A 21769-nucleotide genomic window follows, 5' to 3' on the forward strand; every position below is an offset into this window, starting at 1 on the left:
CTTCCTCTGTCCAGATGACACACCAAGTATCTTCCTAGCTGTCTCCCTCACCATTTCTGCAGTAGTTGCCCAGCCATCCAGCAATTCTTCACTACCACGCAGTGCCTGTCTTAATTCCTCCCTGAACTCCACACAAAAGTCTTCCTTCTTCTACTTCCACCATTTGATCCTTGGCTCTACCTTCACTCTCTTCCTCTTCTTGATGTCCAAAGTCATCCTACAGAACACCATCTGATGCTGCCTAGCTAGGTTCTCCCTGGTCACCACCTTGCAGTCTCCAAGATCTTTCAGATTGCACCTCCTGCATAAGATATAGTCCACCTGTGTGCACTTTCCTCCACTCTTTTACATCACCCTGTGTTCCTCCCTCTTCTTGAAATATGTATTCACCACAGCCATTTCCATCCTTTTTGCAAAATCCACCACCATCTGTCCTTCCACATTCCTCTCCTTTACACCATACCTACCCATCACCTCCGTTCCCTTCACTAACATGTCCATTGAAGTCTGCTCCAATAACCACGCTCTCTTCCTTGGGTACATTCTCCATCACTTCATCCAACTCACTCCAGAATTGTTTTTATGCATGCTCAATAATCCAGGTAAGAAAATCAAAGAAAGTTGAATCAGTTCATCTGGATACAACGTTTATCAACAGATACGTTTCATCACTCATCTAAATGACTGCTTCAGTCTAAACTGACTGCAGGTATCCCCACCCTTATAAACAATATAGTTGCATAACGACCGAAACCAATGATCAGTTTCCTATGCAAATATGGGTGTGACCATTAATTAGAGTTACAATGGCCATGTTTACTATTCACAGAGGATTTAGGAAGGGCACAACACAGGAGAGCTAACGCGTCAGGCCAGGCCTCCACAGTCTATATCCATCTACAGGCCAGTGGCCACTCTTTCAAGGATGACGATGTGCACATCCTTGATAGGGAGGAACCCTGGTTTGAATGGGGAGTCAAAGAGGCCATCTACACTACCGTTCAAAAGTTTGGGATCACCCAAACAATTTTGTGTTTTCCATGAAAAGTCACACTTATTCACCACCATATGTTGTGAAATGAATAGAAAATAGAGTCAAGACATTGACAAGGTTAGAAATAATGATTTGTATTTGAAATAAGATTTTTTTTTACATCAAACTTTGCTTTCGTCAAAGAATCCTCCATTTACAGCAATTACAGCATTGCAGACCTTTGGCATTCTAGCTGTTAATTTGTTGAGGTAATCTGGAGAAATTGCACCCCACGCTTCCAGAAGCAGCTCCCACAAGTTGGATTGGTTGGATGGGCACTTCTTGCGTACCATACGGTCAAGCTGCTCCCACAACAGCTCAATGGGGTTCAGATCTGGTGACTGCGCTGGCCACTCCATTACCGATAGAATACCAGCTGCCTGCTTCTGCTCTAAATAGTTCTTGCACAATTTGGAGGTGTGTTTAGGGTCATTGTCCTGTTGTAGGATGAAATTGGCTCCAATCAAGCGCTGTCCACTGGGTATGGCATGGCGTCGCAAAATGGAGTGATAGCCTTCCTTATTCAGAATCCCTTTTACCCTGTACAAATCTCCCACCTTACCAGCACCAAAGCAACCCCAGACCATCACATTACCTCCACCATGCTTAACAGATGGCGTCAGGCATTCTTCCAGCATCTTTTCATTTGTTCTGCGTCTCACAAACGTTCTTCTTTGTGATCCAAACACCTCAAACTTGGATTCATCCGTCCACAACACTTTTTTCCAGTCTTCCTCTGTCCAATGTCTGTGTTCTTTTGCCCATCTTAATCTTTTTCTTTTATTGGTCAGTCTCAGATATGGCTTTTTCTTTGCCACTCTGCCCTGAAGCCCAGAATCCCGCAGCCGCCTCTTCACTGTAGATGTTGACACTGGTGTTTTGCGGGTACTATTTAATGAAGATGCCAGTTGGGGACCTGTGAGGCGTCTGTTTCTCAAACTAGAGACTCTAATGTACTTATCTTCTTGCTCAGTTGTGCAACGCGGCCTCCCACTTCTTTTTCTACTCTGGTTAGAGCCTGTTTGTGCTGTCCTCTGAAGGGAGTAGTACACACCGGTGTAGGAAATCTTCAATTTCTTAGCAATTTCTCGCATGGAATAGCCTTCATTTCTAAGAACAAGAATAGACTGTCGAGTTTCAGATGAAAGTTCTCTTTTTCTGGCCATTTTGAGCGTTTAATTGACCCCACAAATGTGATGCTCCAGAAACTCAATCTGCTCAAAGGAAGGTCAGTTTTGTAGCTTCTGTAACGAGCTAAACTGTTTTCAGATGTGTGAACATGATTGCACAAGGGTTTTCTAATCATCAATTAGCCTTCTGAGCCAATGAGCAAACACATTGTACCATTAGAACACTGGAGTGATAGTTGCTTGAAATGGGCCTCTATACACCTATGTAGATATTGCACCAAAAACCAGACATTTGCAGCTAGAATAGTCATTTACCACATTAGCAATGTATAGAGTGTATTTCTTTAAAGTTAAGACTAGTTTAAAGTTAACTTCATTGAACAGTACAGTGCTTTTCCTTCAAAAATATGGACATTTCAATGTGATCCCAAACTCTTGAACGGTAGTGTATGTGAAGAGGGAATGACCATCCCTGAACCGGGAGGGGGGCTAATAGTACATCTGTCGCCATCTTAAAATGCTGTGATTGCAAACATTCCCAAATCCTCTGTGAATAGTACACATGGCCATTGAAACTCTAGTTAATGGTCACACCCATATTTGCATATGAAAGTGATCACTGGTTTCGGTTGTTATGCAGCTGTATTGTTTATAAGGGTGGGGATACCTGCAATCAGTTTAGACTGAAGAGGTCACTTAGATGAGTGATGAAACATATCTGTCAATAAACGTTGCATCCAAATGAACTGATTCAACTTTCTTTGGTCACTCCAGAATTCTTTCCCTTCCATCTCACACCCAACTTGCGGGGCATATGCACTGACAGCATTCATCATCACACCTTCGATTTCCAGCTTCATACTCATCACCCTGTCCAACACTCTCTTCACCTCCAACCCACTCTTCCTTCAGGATTACCCCTACCCAAATTCTCCTCCCATCCACACTATGGTAGAAGAGTTTGAACCCACCTCCGATGCTCCTGGCCTTTCTCCTCTTCCACCTGGTCTCTTGTACACACACTATATCTACCTTCCTTCTCTCCATCATATCAGCCAGCTCTCTCCCTTTACAAGTCATAGTGCCAACATTCAAAGTTCTGACTCTCACCTCCACATTCTTACCCTTCTTCCTCTCCCGCTGCCTCTGAACATGCTTTCCCCCTCTCCTCCGCCCAACAGTAGCATAGTTTCCACTGGCACCCTGCTGGCCAACAGTACTGGTGGCAATCGTTGGTAACCCAGGCCTCGGCCGATCTGATATGGAAATATGATTTATGATCCGCATATTTACGCTGGATGCCCTTCCTGACGCAATCCCCCCCATTTATCCGGGCTTGGGACCGGCACTAAGAATGCACTGGCTTGTGCATCCTCAGTGGCTGGGTTCCCTCTTTAGCAGAAGACATTACCATTAAAAGAAACTGAAACTTGTGGTGCTGTATAAAGCAGTTTGACCCAATTTATCAATCTATGACATAGTGAGTGTTTTCTGTGCTCAAGAACAGATAAATGAGTTTCTTGTAATAAAACAGCTGGTACATATTATTTTAATAAAATGATCCAACAAGCCAACAGTTACATCATTGCAACCACGGCATCGATATCTCTGTGTTTATCCATTTGATGTCAGTAATATTTGTATTTTATTATTGTGTTTCAGGTTATCCACTACCCAGAACATTAACAGTTCCTACTGTGTGGGTTCACCTAAACAGTACCAACTGTGCCCTAATCAGGTATAAATATTTGCTTAACTCTAACACTTGGCAGCACCAGTTTTGCCTTCACTGTGCACAGCAGATTCTTACCATCACCCTACTGTAGACAATATTTGAGAGTGGTTGTTGCAAAAAAAAAAAAATCTATATACTCACTAGTACTGCTCGACCTCATTTTAAATTGTATGCAATTATTTTATTGCACAGAATCAGACATTTTAATTAGCTGCTTTTGCTTCTGTATGGTAGGAACACTTCACTAATATGCTTCCTTTGGTTCATGTTAAAATACTGTGTGTGTGTGTGTGTGTGTGTGTGTGTGTGTGTGTGTGTGTGTGTGTGTGTGTGTGTGTGTGTGTGTGTGTGTGTGTGTGTGTGTGTTCTTTCTAGCCCTGTCCCAGTCCTAGTGTCAGCTTCAAACAGCACCAGTGTTCCCAGTTTAACTCTAAGGCCTTTGGAAGAAGATATTACCAGTGGATCCCTCTTTACCCTGGTATACCCTAATAGACAGATACCATGGTGTCTGTGTTTCCATCTGTCTATCTTAATCGCAGCTTGAATTCTTTCTATGTCTTAAAAAAATATAATTAGTTACATAAGAAACTAATCAAGCACCACTCCAGAAGAGTTTGAACTTCCAATGGGGCATTTTTTTGATTAGCTCTGCATTTGAATGTTCACAATGTTATTCAATATCTTTAAAACACATGTTTTGACCTCACTTCCCATGTAGCTGATTACATCAGTATCTCCAATAAGCCATGTGACCTACAATGTACAACTGTAAATGGTGAGCGACAGCTGCTAGTCCCCGCCCATGATGGGACCTTCTGCCGTGACGGCAAGTACCATGGAGTCTGCATTGAGGGAATATGTCAGGTAAACTAATGCACTAAGGGAGTCACTGACTAAAGGACCTGCTAATATACTAGCTTACTCTTTGATCCAAATGCCTCACCAAGCACAACAGAAATATTTGATTTGATATACTTTATTAATCCCTGTGGGGAAATTCATGCTCTGCATTTAACCCATCCTAGCTGCGTAGCTAGGAGCAATGGGCAGCCACTGTGCACTAGTTATACTAGTGAGCCAACCATAGATAACCACCAACTAACACAAAGTCTGTACAGATTGATAGGTATGTCCATCAACCAAGTCAATTAGTATAGACCCAAATCCAAGAGAACACAGATGGAAGTAGCATATGAGGTCAATGAGTTCTCTAACTCATTAAATAGCCGACTAAAGGGCGTCCAGGTGGTATGGCGGTTTATTCCGTTCTCTACCAACATGGGAATCATCGGTTTGAATCCTCGTGCTACCTCTAGCTTGGTGGGGCATCCCTACAGACACAATTGGCCGTGTCTGTGGGTGGGAAGCGGTGGTGGCTGGTGCTAAAAAAATTTTTTTGGGGGGGGGCACAATTTACCTTGGCACAGCACACCTGACAACTACTTTAATGTCCAAGCAGTCACAGAGTTATTAGGAAGGACAATGTAGCCTATAGATTTTATCAGGGTTCGTAGACGGTTGATGATTGACAGTCGAGATGAGGCGTTGTGGTGGGTGTGAACATGATTGACAGCCACGAGAATTGTCCAATCACATAAGATCAAAAAACATTAAAACAATACCAATTCGCTGCCAATAAAAGTGGGAGTGTCTAAGCGCCCCATGGAAAATCTGGAGGAAACAATTAGACAGCAGCCTCAGGTCACCTGCTTGCCAAAAGTTTGAGGGCTTACATAAGGTATCATTTGGCCAGCGCCCTCACCCAGGACGTACAGTGCATCCGGAAAGTATTCACACCCCTTCACTTTCCCCACATTTTATTATGTTACAGCCTTATTCCAAAATGGATTAAATTCCTTTTTTCTCATCAATCTACTCACAATACCCCATAATGACAAAGTAAAAAAGGTTTTGGTTTGCAAATTTATTAAAAATAAAAAACTGAAATATTGCATGTACATAAGTATTCACACCCTTTGCTATGACACTCAAAATTGAGCTCAGGTTCATCCTGTTTCCACTGATCATCCTTGAGATGTTTCTACATCTTGATTGGAGTCCACCTCTAGTAAATTCAATTGATTGGACATAATTTGGAAAGGCACATACCTGTCTATATAAGGTCCCACTGTTGACAGTGCATGTCAGAGCAGAAACCAAGCCATGAAGTCAAAGGAATTGTCTGTGGACCTCCGAGACAGGCTTGTATCAAGGCACAGATCTGGGGAAGGGTACAAAAAAATGTCTATAGCTTTGAAGGTCCTGAAGAGCACAGTGGTCTCCATTATTTGTAAATGGAAGAAGTTTGGATCCACCAGGACTCTTCCTAGAGCTGGCCGCCCAGCCAAACTGAGCAATCAGGGAGAAGGGCCTTGGTCAGGGAGGTGACCAAGAACTTGATGGTCACCCTGACAGAGCTCCAGCGTTCCTCTGTGGAGATGGGAGAACCTTCCAGAAGGACAACCATCTCTGCAGCACTCCACCAATCAGGCCTTTATGGTAGCGTGGCCAGACGGAAGCCTCTGCTCAGTAAAAGGCACACGACAGCCCGCCTGGAGTTTGCCAGAAAGCACCTAAAGGACTCTCAGACCATGAGAAACAAGATTCTCTGGTCGGATGAAACCAAGATTGAACTCTTTGGCCTGAATGCCAAACGTCACGTCTGGAGGAAACCAGGCACCTCTCATCACCTTGCTAATACCAAGCATGGTGGTGGCAGCATCATGCTGTGGGGATGTTTTTCAGCGGCAGGAACTGGGAGACTAGTCAGGATCGAGGGAAAGATGAATGGATCAAAGTACAGAGAGATCCTTGATGAAAACCTGCTCCAGAGCGCTCAGGACCTCAGACTGGGGTGAAGGTTTACCTTTCAACACGACAACGACCCTAAGCACACAGCCAAGACAATGAAGGAGTGGCTTCGGGACAAGTCTGTGAATGTCCTTGAGTGGCCCAGCCAGAGCCCAGACTTGAACCCCATTGAACATCTCTGGTAAGACCTGAAAATAGCTGTGCAGCGATGCTCCCCATCTAACCTTACAGAGCTCGACAGGATCTGCAGAGAAGAATGGGAGAAATACCCCAAATATAGGTGTGCCAAGCTTGTAGCTTCATACCCAAGAAGACTTGAGGCTGTAATTACTGCCAAGGGTGCCTCAACCAAGTACTGAGTAAAGGGTGTGAATACTTATGGACATGCAATATTTCAGTTTTTTATTTTTAATAAATTTGCAAAAATTTCTACAAAACCTTTTTCACTTCGTCATTATGGGGCATTGTGTGTAGATTGATTAGAAAAAAAGGGAATTTAATCCATTTTGGAATAAGGCTGTAACATAAAATGTGGGGAAAGTAAAGGGGTGTGAATACTTAACGGATGCACTGTATATGTATTCAGAAAGAAATCAACCAAATACCATTTGGAACCAATATTTAATGGCTGGTGACAGGCACTCACAGACTGAAAAACACTTATTTCATAATTATTTTCATTATACAACTAAATTTTATTTAACATGTTTAAGTAGAGTTTCATCTCTTGATATTTGAAGGGGGCGGCACCCCAGCGCCCTGTGCTGGCCAGCCACCAGTGGTGGGAAGCCAGATGTGGGTCTGTCCTGGTTGCTGCACTAGCGCCTCCTCTGGTCGAGGGGGGAGGGGGAACTGGGGCAATAGCGTGATCCTCCCACACGCTACGTGCCCCTGGCAAAACTCCTCACTGTCAGGTGAAAAGAAGTGGCTGGCGACCCCACATGTATCAGAGGAGACATGTGGTAGTCTGCAGCCCTCCCTGGATTGGCAGAGGGAATGGAGCAGATACCGGGATGGCTCGGAAGAGTGGGTAATTGGCCGGGTTACAATTGGGGAGAAAAAGGCGCCAAAGTCCAAAAAAAGGAACAAACTGACTGTCTTAATGTCTATCTGATAAGTTGTTTGAACGAATCGTTAATTAACTTTTATACCCCTTATCAAGTGGTATTAATTCCTGACTCTCATCCTCTCCTCTCCCCACCTCCAGCCTGTAGGTTGTGATGGAGAGCTGTACAGCAGTAAGACAGTAGACAGGTGTGGTGTGTGCGGAGGGAACGGAACCTCTTGTCATCGCGTCTCTGGATCGTACAGGAAAGGACTCACACAGTTAGGTAACACACACAAACACACATTTACTTGCTTGCTTGCTTGCTGGTTGTCCATCATATCTGATGATGACCATCTTCTCCTATTTGTGAGTCCTTTGGTGGCTGAATAGTCCGATCCTGCATGCACAGTTGCAGTTGCAGACCGGGCATGAAGTGGTGCTGGGGGGGACAGGGGTAGCTTTGTGAGCATGCCTCTTCGCACGCTTTGCTACACAGTGTTGTGTGCACTGGTTTCCCATATACTTCACTCCCTGTGAGACGTGAGAGTGCCAGATGGTGTGGCAGGAGTCAAGTTCCTCCAAAGAAGAGGGGTTGATCTGGCATCTTTTTAGTGTGGTCTTCATTTGATCTTTGAACTGCTTCTTTTGACTTCTGCCCACCAGCGGTGCATTGACCAAGGTTTAGTTGGCCGTAAAGGACTTAATATGGGAGTCGTTGGCTGGGCATGCAAATGACATGTCCAAGCCACCTGAGTTGATGGTGGTTTAGGGTAGACTCCACGCTGCAGCTGTCTGCCCATTCCAACACCTCTGTGTGTGATACTTTGTCCTCCCAAGTAATGCAGAGGATCCTCTGGAGACATCTCACATGGAAGGCCTCCAGGCTTCTGAGATGGTGGGTGTTGATGATCAGTCCCATTCTACTGTATGCAGTTACAACTGCCGACAGTGTTTTGTAGGGCTTCTGGTGTATGGGCTACCAGGGCACAGTCATCAGCATACTGTCGCTCAATGATATTCTCAGAGGTCAACTTGGTGGTTGCCTGAAACCTCCTGATGTTGAATAGGTTACCATTGAGGCTGAAGTCAATGATGACTCCAGCCTCCTTCGTAACAGTGTTGTAACACAGACTAAGAAGATACTGAACAGGACTGGGGCTAGCACACAGCCTTGTCTGACTCCAGTCTGCACACCAAAGGGCTCAGAACTGTGGTTCTCCACTACCACTCGGGCCATCATTCTTAAGTTCCTAAGTGAAACTGTCCAAGGATGGTGAGAAACTTGGGTGGACTTCCAAATTTCTTTAGGACTTGCCACAGCAGGTCCCAGTTGACTGTATCAGATGCCTTTGAGAAGTCTATGAATGCTATGTATAAATCTTTGTGCTGTTCCCAGCATTTCTCCCAGAGCTAGCGTGTGACAAAGATCATATCAACTGTTCCTCTATCCTTTCGGAAGCCGCATTGCGACTCTGGTATGACCTGTTCGGCTATTAGTGTTAGTCTGCGGAGCATGATGTTGGCTAGGGCCTTTCCTGTAATGGCCAGTAATGAAATATCCCTACTGTTGAAGCAGATGGATTTGTCTCCTTTGTTTTTTATAAATGGTCATAATGTTGGCATCTTTCCACTGTTGGGAGACACACTCGTGACTCCACACCACAAGGATGTAGAGATACAGTGTCCTCATACAGAGGTAGCCTCCTTCCTTGAGGATTTCAGCTGGAATGTTATCAGGTCCGGGTGTTTTCTTGTTTTTCAGGGTCATGACCGCATGCAGGATTTCTTTGAAGGTTGGTGGGAGGTCTAGGTCTTACAGAGTAGGCTGTTCAGGGAGCTCTGCCAGTACAGTTGAGTCCACTGGAGTGGGCTGGTTGAGCAGGGTGTTAAAATGCTCGGCCCGCCGCTCCACCAACAGGGCCTGGTGCTTGATAAAAGTTGTTCCATCAGCAGACCTAACGGGTGGCAGGGAGCAGTTTCTGGAGCCATAGATGGTCTTAACTGTGTCATAGAAACCATGCGTGTCGTTCCTGTCTGCATGAGCCTAGATTTCCTTGGCTTTCAAAATCCACCACTCATTTTGCAGATTCCGCAGAGTTGCTTGGGCCTTAGAGTGGAGGTCTTGCCATTGTTTCTTGAGAGGTTGGGATAGTGGGTTGCTGAGGGCGGCTCTGTGTGCCTTATGCATGTTGTCCAGGAGGGTGGAGATCTTTCCAGCATTATCATCAAACCAGTCCTGATGTTCTTTTTAGTTTTGAAGCCAATGGATTGGGGTGCATTGTCAAAGAGGGTGGTGCACAGAGAGGTCCACTTCTCATCCATCCCAGACTCTGAGTTGATCAGCTGTTCAACGTCAACTAACTTGTCGGCTAGAGAACGACGGAAGGTGTTTCAGGTGTCGCTGTTGGAGAGTCTGGCACAGTGGAGGGGTTTCTTCTTTGGCCTAGATTGGCATCTCAAAGGTCGGACATGCACTCTGACTTTTGTCAGGATCATATGGTGGTCTGTCCAGCAGTCTGCTCCTCGCATAGCTCTCGTAGGGAGCACATCTTTAAGATCAGCCTGCCTCACAATAGTATAATCAAGCAGGTGCCAGTGTTTGGATCTGGGATGCATCCAGGATGCCTTGTATTTATTCTTTTGTTGGAAAATGGTGTTTGTGATGGTGAGGTCTTGTTCCGAGCATAGACTAAGAAGTCTTACGCCATTGGAGTTGACTTTTCCAATGCCATGGGTGCCAATCACTCCATCCAGTTTTGCATGTTCTTCCCAACTCATGCATTAAAATCACCGAGCAAAATGACTTTGTCACTCCTTGGAATGTTGTTGAGTATACCATCAAGTGCCTGGTAGAAGTGATCTTTCGCTTCATCATGGGATGGTAAAGTTGGCGCATAGGTACTTATCAAGGTGATGTATTGGCATTTTGCGAGAGGTATACAGAGAGTCATCAGCCGTTCACTAATGCCCACTGGTGTTTCTTCAAGTTTGGGTAAGAGACTGTTCTTAATTGCAAAACCAGCGCCATGAATGTGTTGACCTCCTAGGGCAGCGTTTCTCAAACCTCTCCTGGAGGACCACTTGTCCTGCATGTTTTAGATCTCGCCCTGCTCCAACACAGCTGATTCAAATGATCAACTTGTTATGAGCTCCCAAAGCTGCCTAATAACAAAACTGATCATTTAAATCAGCTGTGTTGGAGCAGGGAGAGATCTAAAACATGCAGGACAAGTGGTCCTCCAGGAGAGGTTTGAGAAACGCTGTCCTAGGGGGTATCCTTTCCAATATAATGTATAGCCCTCTCCCATTTTGTTGAGTGAGCCCTCTTCAAGGAGCCTGGTCTCACTGAGTGCCGCCACATCCACACAATAGTGCTTCAGCTCGCTGGCAATAAGTGCTGTTTTGCATTGAGGTCTGTCTGTACCATGGTTGACATCCAGGAGTGTCCTTTTGTTCCATGCTACAATTCTTAATGGTATAGTGTGTGTTTTTTGACCGCGTAGTGGAATGGCCTGGCAGGTGCGGTTTCCTGCTCAGGCACAGTGTTGAGTGGGCAATTTTTGGGTCACCTTTTCTAGGCCATTCCCCAAATGGGGTGAACAGTGCGGTCCCTAAATAGGGCTGCTCAGATGCACAGGGGTCTGCCGGAAACAGCTGCCACTCAATCCCATCTGCTAACGACCATTGTGCCGCTGGCGTGCAGAGTTCCAGCTAAGAGCTCCCAGCTCATTCAGGCCTGCTCCCATCACTGGATACTCCATCACCGCCAGACTTTGTGAGGTTGGGGACTCAGGTAGCAGAAGAAGATACCTGCGCAGAGATGGTTTTTAAAGTGGCATGGGGGGTGCGGTTCTCCTAACACCACTGACTTGATTGTAGAGGAGATGGTTCCGATGGCAAGGGAGACCCCTAGACGACCGGCACCTCCACACAACTGCAAGAGGCTGCCGGAAATCCGGTTTTTCAGAAACCACCTCAAAGCATGCCGCCACCGCTTGTTTTTATGTTAGGGTAAGTTCTCTTAGCCTTTTGTCTTCCCAGACTCACCCACAAGGCAGCGTGGCAGTGGTTGATAGATGCCAGGGCATGTCCACCAGGGTGGGCCTGCATACTGTATCTCTGGGGCCCACTGCTGCTCTGAGATCCCCTGCCAAGTTAGCTTGGTGCCACAAGACCCCAGTTACCATGTATGGCCGCGGGGAGGCCTGACAGGAGTCTTGGTGAAGGAGAGGCTATGTACTGGCAAGGGAAGGCTTACATGCCAGGATGCTTCCCTGTTCGCCACAAGGGCTAGCCAGCAGCAGCAAGCTAAAAGCAGGAGGGTTGCAAGCAGGTTGGAAGAACACATGCACCTTCCCTCCAACGACGCACTGCTGCACTAGACGCTTCACAACACCCCGTGGGCAGCCACACTGCCCACACACACACATTTACACATACACAAACAAACACATGGACACACGTGTGAAAAGACTCATAAACATAGGAGTCTATTGTTATGTCTGATTAAAGAAGTCAAATGATCAGATCTTAATTTCTTTGGTTAAACTATCACAACACCCTTCCATAGCCTTTCACTAGAACTTTCACAGTTTGCAAAAAAATGCAAAAGTTGTCCTCCCTTGACCAGCAATTCTCATTTGCAGTTGTCACATAAATCCAGTTAGATTTGGAGTTAATACGTGTTCATGACATGTCCAACTGTAATGTTTTTCATTATAACAAAAGTCTTGGTGTAGGATTGGTTGCTTTTTTTCCAGTTTTTGTAAAAAGGTGTGTATATTTTCTTCTTTCCATATCTAAACTAATGATCTCTCTGGATTTGCAAAATGTTTGTGAGCACAGAGTTCACAAGTTCATATTTAATGTATGTTAAAATAGGCCAATTACACAAGAAATGCACTGACAATTAACTTTAAATGTAGCTTTAGAAGTGTCATTACTGTTTTGAGGGTCATGCAGTGTCCCAATAGAATACAGTGATAATAAAGTTCTGCACACCAATTGTTATAGGAATGTTTAGGAGGGTGGTATGGTTGAATAAGCCTTGCTTCACTGCAGCTTGCTCCTGCATCACAGGGAAATCTGGGCCCATAGTTATCAAATGCCTCAGAGTATAAGATAGATCCTAACTGACCAAAAGGTCAATAACAAGATCTTGTAATTTATTTCAAATTTGATGGGGAGTCAATAGAGATTTTTTATAATTGGTGACCTGTGCCACCAGGACCTGTTGTGAGTTAGGGCCATGGCAGCTGAAACTTCTCAGCATTACAGAACCAAGATGATTCCAGAAGGTTTTTTCGTGCACAGCCTGAAAGTTACAAGTTTGTGTAGCATTACGGAATTGAACACGGTTTCATATCTTGGTGATAAATAGTGACAAGAATCACTTTGCATGCAGCTCTCTTGGGTGGTGTGGAAGAATTTCGGGGTTGGGAGTGTGTAGGAGTCAATCTTAGAAAGGCTGGTTAAAGAGTAGATAAGCATTCGTTTTTAGCCTGTTTGCACAATTATATTTTGAGAAAAGGTGAAAAACGGGGTGTAGATGAAGAGGACAGTGATGGTGGTGTGGGTTAGACTGAAGGTGGCAGTGTTGTAGTAGAACAAAAGTCTACCCAGAGAGTTTAGTTGGCAAATTTCGGTATGCCGCCTTTCTGCTTGGTGCATATTTTATGTCTAATGGCTGGAGCCCATGTGTCTTTCCTATGTCTTATGGGTCTGGATGTCTTTGATGCACCCATATAAGATAGTTATTTCAGAGGAGTTTGACTGCAATAGCATTTTCCCTTTATGTATATATGTATGCATGTATGACAGATTTAGGATGGAAGTGAAGGTAAGTTGATGGGATAATGGGTTGTGTAGAAAATGGGTTTGTAGAGAAAGACAACCCATTATCCCGTCCCTCAGAGGAAAGCTTTGTGTAGATTGGAGGCAATGTTTCCTCTCACAGTTTTGTCACGCTTTTCTTTGATGAATGGCAGCTTACAGGAAACCAACGTCCCTTGCGTAAAAGCTGACGTCTTTGTCTCTCCCCAGGCTACGTGTTCATAACCAACATCCCAGCAGGAGCCACAGACATACAAATCATAGAGAGACGCAAGACGGAAAATATCCTAGGTAAGAGCCCACATTGTCTCCAAGCTCATTGTACAGATACTTAGACTACATATTAGTTTTTGAATTGGTACCATCTGTCAGATAAAGTGAGATCTGGTGTAAGAAAATCTTACTATCTAATGCACCCTCGTCATTTAGAACCTGTAAAAAGGAAAGATATTACCTTTATGGAGATCCTAGGCCATTTTTGTTGCTGAATCACAAATTAAGCTAACATGATAATATTAGAACACATTTTCTGCTGTTTTAACTTCTTTCTCACCAAATCGGTAGTATATACTGAACTTTGTTCTGTAAACCAGGGATCAAGCAATTGTATGTAAAAAAAACAAACAAACAAACAAAGCAAAAACCCACTTTTGGGGCATCTGGGTGACGTGGTGGTCTATTCCGTTGCCTACCACAGTGGTTCCCAACCTTTTTTGAGTAATGTGCCCCCAAAGCATTTCAAGCCAACCTTAAGTACCCCCTACTATGCAATCAATTGTGGTGATCACCAGGATATATCATTAATGCATATAACTTATATATACATACACAGTAATTTATTTAGTATATATATCATTAATTTAATTACACCTTTTTATAAAAAAATAAGACTCAATCTCCCCAATTAATATGACACTTTAATCATATTCAATCATAACTAATCATATTACTTATAATAGCCATTGTTTATAGACTTTTAAAAAGTAAGGTTCAAACTCACCAATTAATGTGACACTCAGTGGGACACTTGAGCCTGTTTTATCAGTCATCAGTTTTGTGAGTCTGGGGGAGATTGTTGCAACAGCTGTGACCAGGTTATTCTCCAAGTTGAGCCTGTTTCTGTGTTTAGTTCTGATGTGGGTCATAGCGGAGAATGTCACCCCACACAGGTATGTAAATCCGAAGGGCAACAGGGCATGTTTCCCCAATTCAGGATACTCCTTCTCCACAACACACCAGAACTGTATCAGTGGTGTGCTTGAGTACCTCATCTTCAGGCTCCTATCTGAGGGCACATCTATGAGGTTTTCTTGCAGTCTGTCGGGAATGCTGCTGTTAATGCCCGTCACAAATTGATTACGCACCCAGTCCAGTTTGGAAGACTTGTTGACAATATCAGGGAAGTAGGAGCTGAACTCATTCTTGAGCTTGGATAAATGTGTGTTTACTATTTTCACAATTGTAGCTCTGTCACATTCACCAGTGGCAATGCATGATTGTGTCCAGCTGCAGGAAACAACTTGTATCCCCATCTTCACATTTGCTCTGCCAGAGCTTGATCTTCTCCATGAATCCACATACTTTGTAATACAAGCAAGAACTTGTGTGTCTTTACCTTGAAGAGAGAGATTCAGCTGGTTGAGTTTGCTGAAAATATCGGTGAGGTATCCCAGCCGAGCTACGCAGTCAGCGTCGTCGAACATGGCCACAAGGGGGTGCGTGAACTTCCCTCACTTCATCGCGTCGCTCGAACAGCCTCTGTAACGTCTTCCCTCGGGATAACCACCGGACGTCGGTGGGAAGCAGTAGCTGTTCATGTTCTGACCCACCGTCTTCGCAAAGTGACTGAAACAGTCCATGATTCAAAGGCCAGGACTGTATGAAGTTGATCACTTTTACGGCATCATTCAAAACATCGTTTAACTCTGGACTCATTCTCTTGCTAGCGAATGCTTCTCGGTGAATCATGCAGCGCATCCATGTAACATGAGGGTTTACCTTTTTGATGTAGGCCATTAAACCATTCATTCTGCCGGTCATCGCCGCAGCGCCGTCCGTGCACACGTGAGAGCAGGATTTCGTATCCAGCTTGTGTTGAGAAAAATTGTCAGTAACGCTAAAAACGTCCTGTCCGGTAGTTCAAAGTGTCTTTGTAACGCTCAAACGCAATCAGCTGCGCTTCCCCACTGACATCCGTTGATTCAAATGCAAAGCGAACGTACCCGACTCTTTCAATTTCTCCACCACTTGGTCAGTAATGTCAGTTCCCATGTCGTCGATCCGATGGCACAACGTATTGTAGCGAATTCGGGGGACAACGCAACCCCAGGAACTGCCGCGGCGCGAACCCGTATCGCCCACACAGCAGGAGACATCGCTAACCGCTCGACTAAAGGCTCACACCTGCTAACTGGCGGCCAGTGTGTCTACTTATCCATGCACGTTACACTACCCCACTCCTTCGGGAAGCGCGTCCCCGCGCTTAAGCATATCAGCTCCTTCACGCCTCAGGGCGTTTACACTTCCGATGGCCTTACGGTCGCCCCATCCCACTTCTGACACCAATGTGACGTGGTTAAATAATGGACTTCTTAGCCAACCTTTCAGGGTTAACAAGTAAGCTTTTAATGACCGCAAATCAAGCAAGTCAAACAGACACAAGTTTGTATGGGTCTTAGCTCTATCCCACTTCTGACACCAGTAGCGAATTCGGGGGATAACGCAACCACAAGACCTGCCGCGGCCGGGAAGCGAACCCGTAACGCCAGCGCCGCAGGAGACATCGCTAACCGCTCAACTAAAGGGTCAGAACCGCCAGCTAGCGGCCAGCGTGTCTACTTATCCATGCACGTTACAGTATTATTTGACAACGGCACTTTCTTAGGGACATCAGCTGCTTTCTTATCGATCACTGTTTCTGTGAGAATGACAGCAGCAGGCAAGATTAGCTCTTCGGCTATGGTGAATGGCTTTTTTGGTTTAGCCACGAGTAGCGACACAGCATATTCTAACGTGCATGGATAAGTAGACACGTTGGTCCTTGACTGACGGTGTTGACCTTTTAGTCGCCAGGTTAACGTTGTCGCTTGCGGAGTGGTAGATGCTGGTTCGCGTCCCGGGTGTGGCGACGGTTCCCGGGCTGCCCCCTGAATTCGCTACAGTATGATGCCCCCAAAGCCTTGGTTGAGACCGACGCCACGTTCTTTAGTTTTTCTTGGCTTCTCTTTAAATTCGGCCAGCTTTTAATGGAAAAACTCGGCGGGTTTACCCACACAGGAGAGATGCTTAGTACTGAGATGGCGATGTAAATGGGACGGTTTCATGCAGTTCGAAAGCACGTCGCCACAGAGGAAACACATTGGCTGCAGCAGCTCTGTAGTTGTGGCAGTAAATCCATCCATCCATTATCTGAACCGCTTATCCTGCTCCCAGGGTCGCTGGGATGCTGGAGCCAATCCAGAGAGCACATATTGTTCACCAAACTGAAGATGCTTTACCTTCTCCGTTTACTTTTTCTCCCGAACGGGTTCTCCCGATTCAGCAGTATCAGCTGTGCTGTTGTTGCTGGATGAACCCGCTCGACTCAGCCATTTATCCATAACGTTAACTGAAACTCTGAAAGAGGCTTGATATTTTGTTAGCTAGCATGAAAAACAGCGTGCCAGTATGCGCTCGTGAGCAGAGTGACGACTAACAAAGTCCGGTGGGAAACTGTCGCGCGTTACGAAAAAGTATAGCCAATAATAATATAGCCAGCAAATTATTACTTAATTTTAATTGTCCCAATTTTGGTTACATTATTACAGATTATACATTATTCATTCTTTGGTTACAGTTTTCCTGTACATTTTTTAAGTTTTTCTTTTCCCCTCTCATTTTTAAAATCTTTTCACTTACCCCCTGGGGACCACCCACGTACCACTAGGGGTATGCGTATCCTCAGTTGGGAAACACTGGCCTGCCAACACGGGGATCGCCGGTTCAAATCCCCATGTTACTTCCGACTTGGTCGGGCGTCCCTACAGACACAATTGGCCGTGTTTGCGGGTGGGAAGCCGGATGTGGATGTGTCCTGATTGCTGCACTAGCGCCTCCTGTGGTTGGTCGGGGCGCCCGTTCAGGGGGGAGGGAGAACTGGGGGAATATAGCGTGATCCTCCCACGCGCTCTGTCCCTCACTGTCGGGTGAAAAGAAGTGGCTGGCGACTCCACATGTATTGGAGGAGGCAGCCCTCCCCGGATCAGCAGAGGGGGCGGAGCAACGACCGGGACGGCTCGCAAGAGTGGGGTGATTGGCCAAGTACAATTAGGAAAAAAAGGGAAAAATCACCCCCCCCCCACACACACACACCTTTCAGGATTTGATTTTAAAACTGAAATATCACAAACGACATGTTGGTCAGGGGGAAATTCAACATTCATTTAACATTCACAGTGATGAAGATCATAAATAGAAATGATAAAATATAAATATGAAGATAAATTGTTTTATCCCCCTTCAAGTAATCTTCATCAATCACATTTTCTTCTTCTTTTTCACATTTTCCTCTTTTTCAAATTATATGCAATTTTGGATTATCCTCATAGATCACTAGCTGGCTGGTACCAATTATTGCAGGAAAAGGCCTTGTAAAGGAGAGCCAGTAACTTTCAATACCACATCCTTGTTGAGTTGTCTGGGGTCCGTTTTAGTGTTCCCTTAGGATGACTCCATTGTTCATTTTAACGATGACAGTCCCACCCCCGTCCCCTAACGTTAAATCTTGTGTCTAGCCCTGTCAGATGAAGGGGGACATTTCTTCTTTAATGGCAACACTGTGATTGACAACCCCAGAAACTTCCATGTGGCGGGAACAGTGTTTAAATACCGCCGACCTAGCAACACATTCTCAGATGGGCTGGAGTACATCATCGCCCAGGGACCCACTCTTCAGGGCCTAAATGTTATGGTAACACAAACACACCCAGTTACACACACACACACACACTCACACATGCACATGCACAAATCATTAAAATGTTCAGAAAAACCTTGTCGCTGTAATCCAGAGAAAAACAAAGTTGGCCCAAACACAGAATTGACATTATTGATCCTAAACAGAATGGTTCTTAACAAATCAAAGTGCATATTCTATCTCTTACAAAATAAGTGTTTGGGCGATGAATGGCAAGGAAATTGTACATTTTCTGTCATTGCTTTGGCTGAAGTATCCAAACTAAACATTGGCTCAAAGAGCATGAACTATACTTATAATAATGAGAGTTAGTATGTTCTCGTAATTTTAATTTCCTTCAAATACTAGTGCTGTACACGGTGCTACATATTAAACTAAATGCAAATTCATATTAAACTAAACACCAAAAACCCACTTTTGGAAGTGTGTAGCTTTTTCTGTCAACATTATCCGTGACTGTCGAACTGTATATTAGCTTATGAATCTGTATCTAATATGTTTCTAAATGTATATCATATTATGAATCTATATCTAATATCAGTTTATTGCATTTCTCTCTGTGTGTACAAAGTACTACAACCTAAATGGAAAACTCCCCCACATAACCTATGAGTACACTGTGCCTCGCAACGGTCATGACTTCAACACCTCCACAGATGACATCTCTGCAGGCCCCTGCCTCGTTAACCACACACACAACGAGGTGGATCTCAGAGAGGATCAAGGTAGGCCGGCTAACCACAGCATAGAGAGTGTGGCATCCATCCACCAACGCCCACCAACAGACGTTGAACTGGGAGCTGTGGATAAGTCAGATGTTCCAGCGAAGGCAGTGGGGCATGAGTCAGTCCCCGAGCTACAGATGTCCAGCCCCCCACCGGTGGCAGCCTTGGTGGTTTACAGACCAGTGAGTGATGTCAGCCGCAACGATGTGGAAGAGCAGGGACCTCCAGCACCGGCTGGCTACAGTGAGTCAGAGACCACCCTATCTATCTGTCTTTCTATCTTTCTGTCTGTCTGTCTGTCTGTCTATCTGACTGTGATTCCCATGCTCGATTAGGAAGTTCCTCCAACTCGATTGACAGTGAGCCATCCAATCCTAATAACACCAGGAACATTCCCTTCCACCGGCGAAAAGCCTTCCTGGACCTCGTCCTCTCAATTCCTGGTCCCCCTCCACACCACACCCCCTGTGTGTCTGGTTCCTCCCCCTGCTCCAGTCTGCAACCCAACCAGTCCACAGGTTTAGACAACACACTGGTGCTGAAAGAGATCCATGGTAAGGAACAAGTTATTATTTTTAATTTAAAAAAAAATAGGAATTGCAGTATGAATTACAAAAAGATGATGAATTATATCCATTTGAATTAGAAAACATTTTATTGTGGCTCATCTATACAAAACTTAAGCTTGCAATACTTTTCACATGTCTATTTCACATTGATATTATTGCTATTACTTCCATAAAAAATCCAGAAACTTGATTTTTTTTAAATATATGTCTCTTTATCTTTTCTCCCAGGTAGTCTGAATGTTAAATCTGCAGCCTTGAAAGAAGACAGTGCCCCCTACAGCCATCCGGGGGAACAACAATGCAACCAGACATGCACAGATGCTGACACACACTCAGACATTGATGTGCACACACAGACAGACACACAATCAGTCATACACACACTCTCTGATCCACACGCTCAAGCAAAGAAAAACATGGACACATACACATACACAGACACTCATTTACTCACAAATACAGACTTGAGAACCCAAGTAGCTGCACATTCAGACACAGGAATAGAGACAAACCAAGATGTCCACCCTGACACACACAATACACACTCTCTTACACATGCAGAAACACACACTGCCAATCTGATACATCTGCAACAAGTGTCTGCAGTCCAGGCTGCCAGCACAGAGAGGTAGACAGAATTGTTTTGGGTTTTTTTTGCTGAAATAGAGATTCTGCATACAGAAAACATCAAGATCATTCTTTAATCTCCTCATGTCTTAACAATTGCACAGGGGTTTAGCACACATATTTACTCATCACTAACAGCTAAATTTAAATCATTTATGTGATGTGTTGTATTTCAGTCAGTTAGGACTTTATAGGACATCCGGGTGGCGTAGCGGTCTGTTCCGTTGCCTATCAACACGGAGATCACTGGTTCGAATCCCCGTGTTACCTCTGGCTTGGGTGGGCATCCCTACAGACACAATTGGCCATGTCTGTGGGTGGGAAGCCGGATGTGGGTATGTGTCCTGGTTGCTGCACTAGCACCTCCTCTGGTCGGTCAGGGTGCCTGTTCGGGGGGAGGGGGAACTGGGGGGAATAGCATGATCCTTCCATGTGCTACATCCCCCTGGTGAAAGTCCTCACTGTCAGGTGAAACGAAGCGGCTGGCAACTCCACATGTATCTGAGGAGGCATGTGGTAGTCTACAGCCCTCCCTGGATCAGCAGAGAGGGTGGAGCGGAAGAGTGGGGTAATTGGCCGGATGCAATGAGGGAGAAAAAGCGGGGGGGGGGTTAGGACTTAATGGTCTCCTTTGTTCTAAGCTTTGTTTGGTTTACATGTTTTGCCTATAGACATTGACAATACATAAAACAAAATTAGGGCCTTATCGTTCTCTCTGTCTCTAGCAATGACTTTGATGTTGTTCTGGACCCAGATATTAGTCTGGCAGACATGTATCGCTGGAAGGTTTCTGCATATGCTCCATGTAGCTCAACATGTACCACAGGTAAACACACATACAGTACATTCCTGTTTTCTATAACCTGCATGCACAAAAGGGCCTGGATAATACCCACAACCCTGTTACTACTGTGAGGCAACAAACTTTACTACCAAATCATCATAACATCACACACAATGCAAAAATACTATAACATGAAACAAACAACAACTGTTTTACTGTGCATATTTACTATATTGGTATTTGTGTGTGCCTATATTCTATGCACAGTATGCTAGTGCATCCTTGTGTATGCATTTGCAGGCATCAGTGCTAGCTACGCCCTTTGTGTGCGGTATGATGGCACTGAAGTAGATGACAGTTACTGTGACTCTGTGACCAGACCAGAGCCCACACACGAGTTCTGCATTGGGAAAGAATGCCCTCCAAGGTACTACAACTGTGAATTTAACTAACAGACTGACTGATGGAGGAGAAGGAAACATTAATCAAATTTAATCTGCAGTCTGCAGGAAGGTGATATA

The 21769-nt window shown here is 44.9% G+C and overlaps 1 protein-coding gene across 1 annotated transcript in view; it reads left to right on the forward strand.

Moving 5' to 3' along the window:
- si:ch211-267e7.3 (ADAMTS-like protein 2) overlaps positions 1-21769 on the forward strand; it is a 40171-nt gene that overhangs the window by 10149 nt on the left and 8253 nt on the right. The window contains exons 4-12 of the mRNA XM_056293847.1: positions 3826-3901; positions 4274-4376; positions 4617-4762; positions 7917-8040; positions 13800-13880; positions 18362-18537; positions 19115-19511; positions 19604-19822; positions 21549-21675. Coding sequence (XP_056149822.1) covers positions 3826-3901; positions 4274-4376; positions 4617-4762; positions 7917-8040; positions 13800-13880; positions 18362-18537; positions 19115-19511; positions 19604-19822; positions 21549-21675 — 1449 coding nt within the window. The remainder of the gene's footprint in view (positions 1-3825; positions 3902-4273; positions 4377-4616; positions 4763-7916; positions 8041-13799; positions 13881-18361; positions 18538-19114; positions 19512-19603; positions 19823-21548; positions 21676-21769) is intronic.

This window comes from Lampris incognitus, chromosome 14, assembly GCF_029633865.1.
Source record: "Lampris incognitus isolate fLamInc1 chromosome 14, fLamInc1.hap2, whole genome shotgun sequence".
In the NCBI taxonomy this organism is placed as follows: Eukaryota; Metazoa; Chordata; class Actinopteri; order Lampriformes; family Lampridae; genus Lampris; species Lampris incognitus.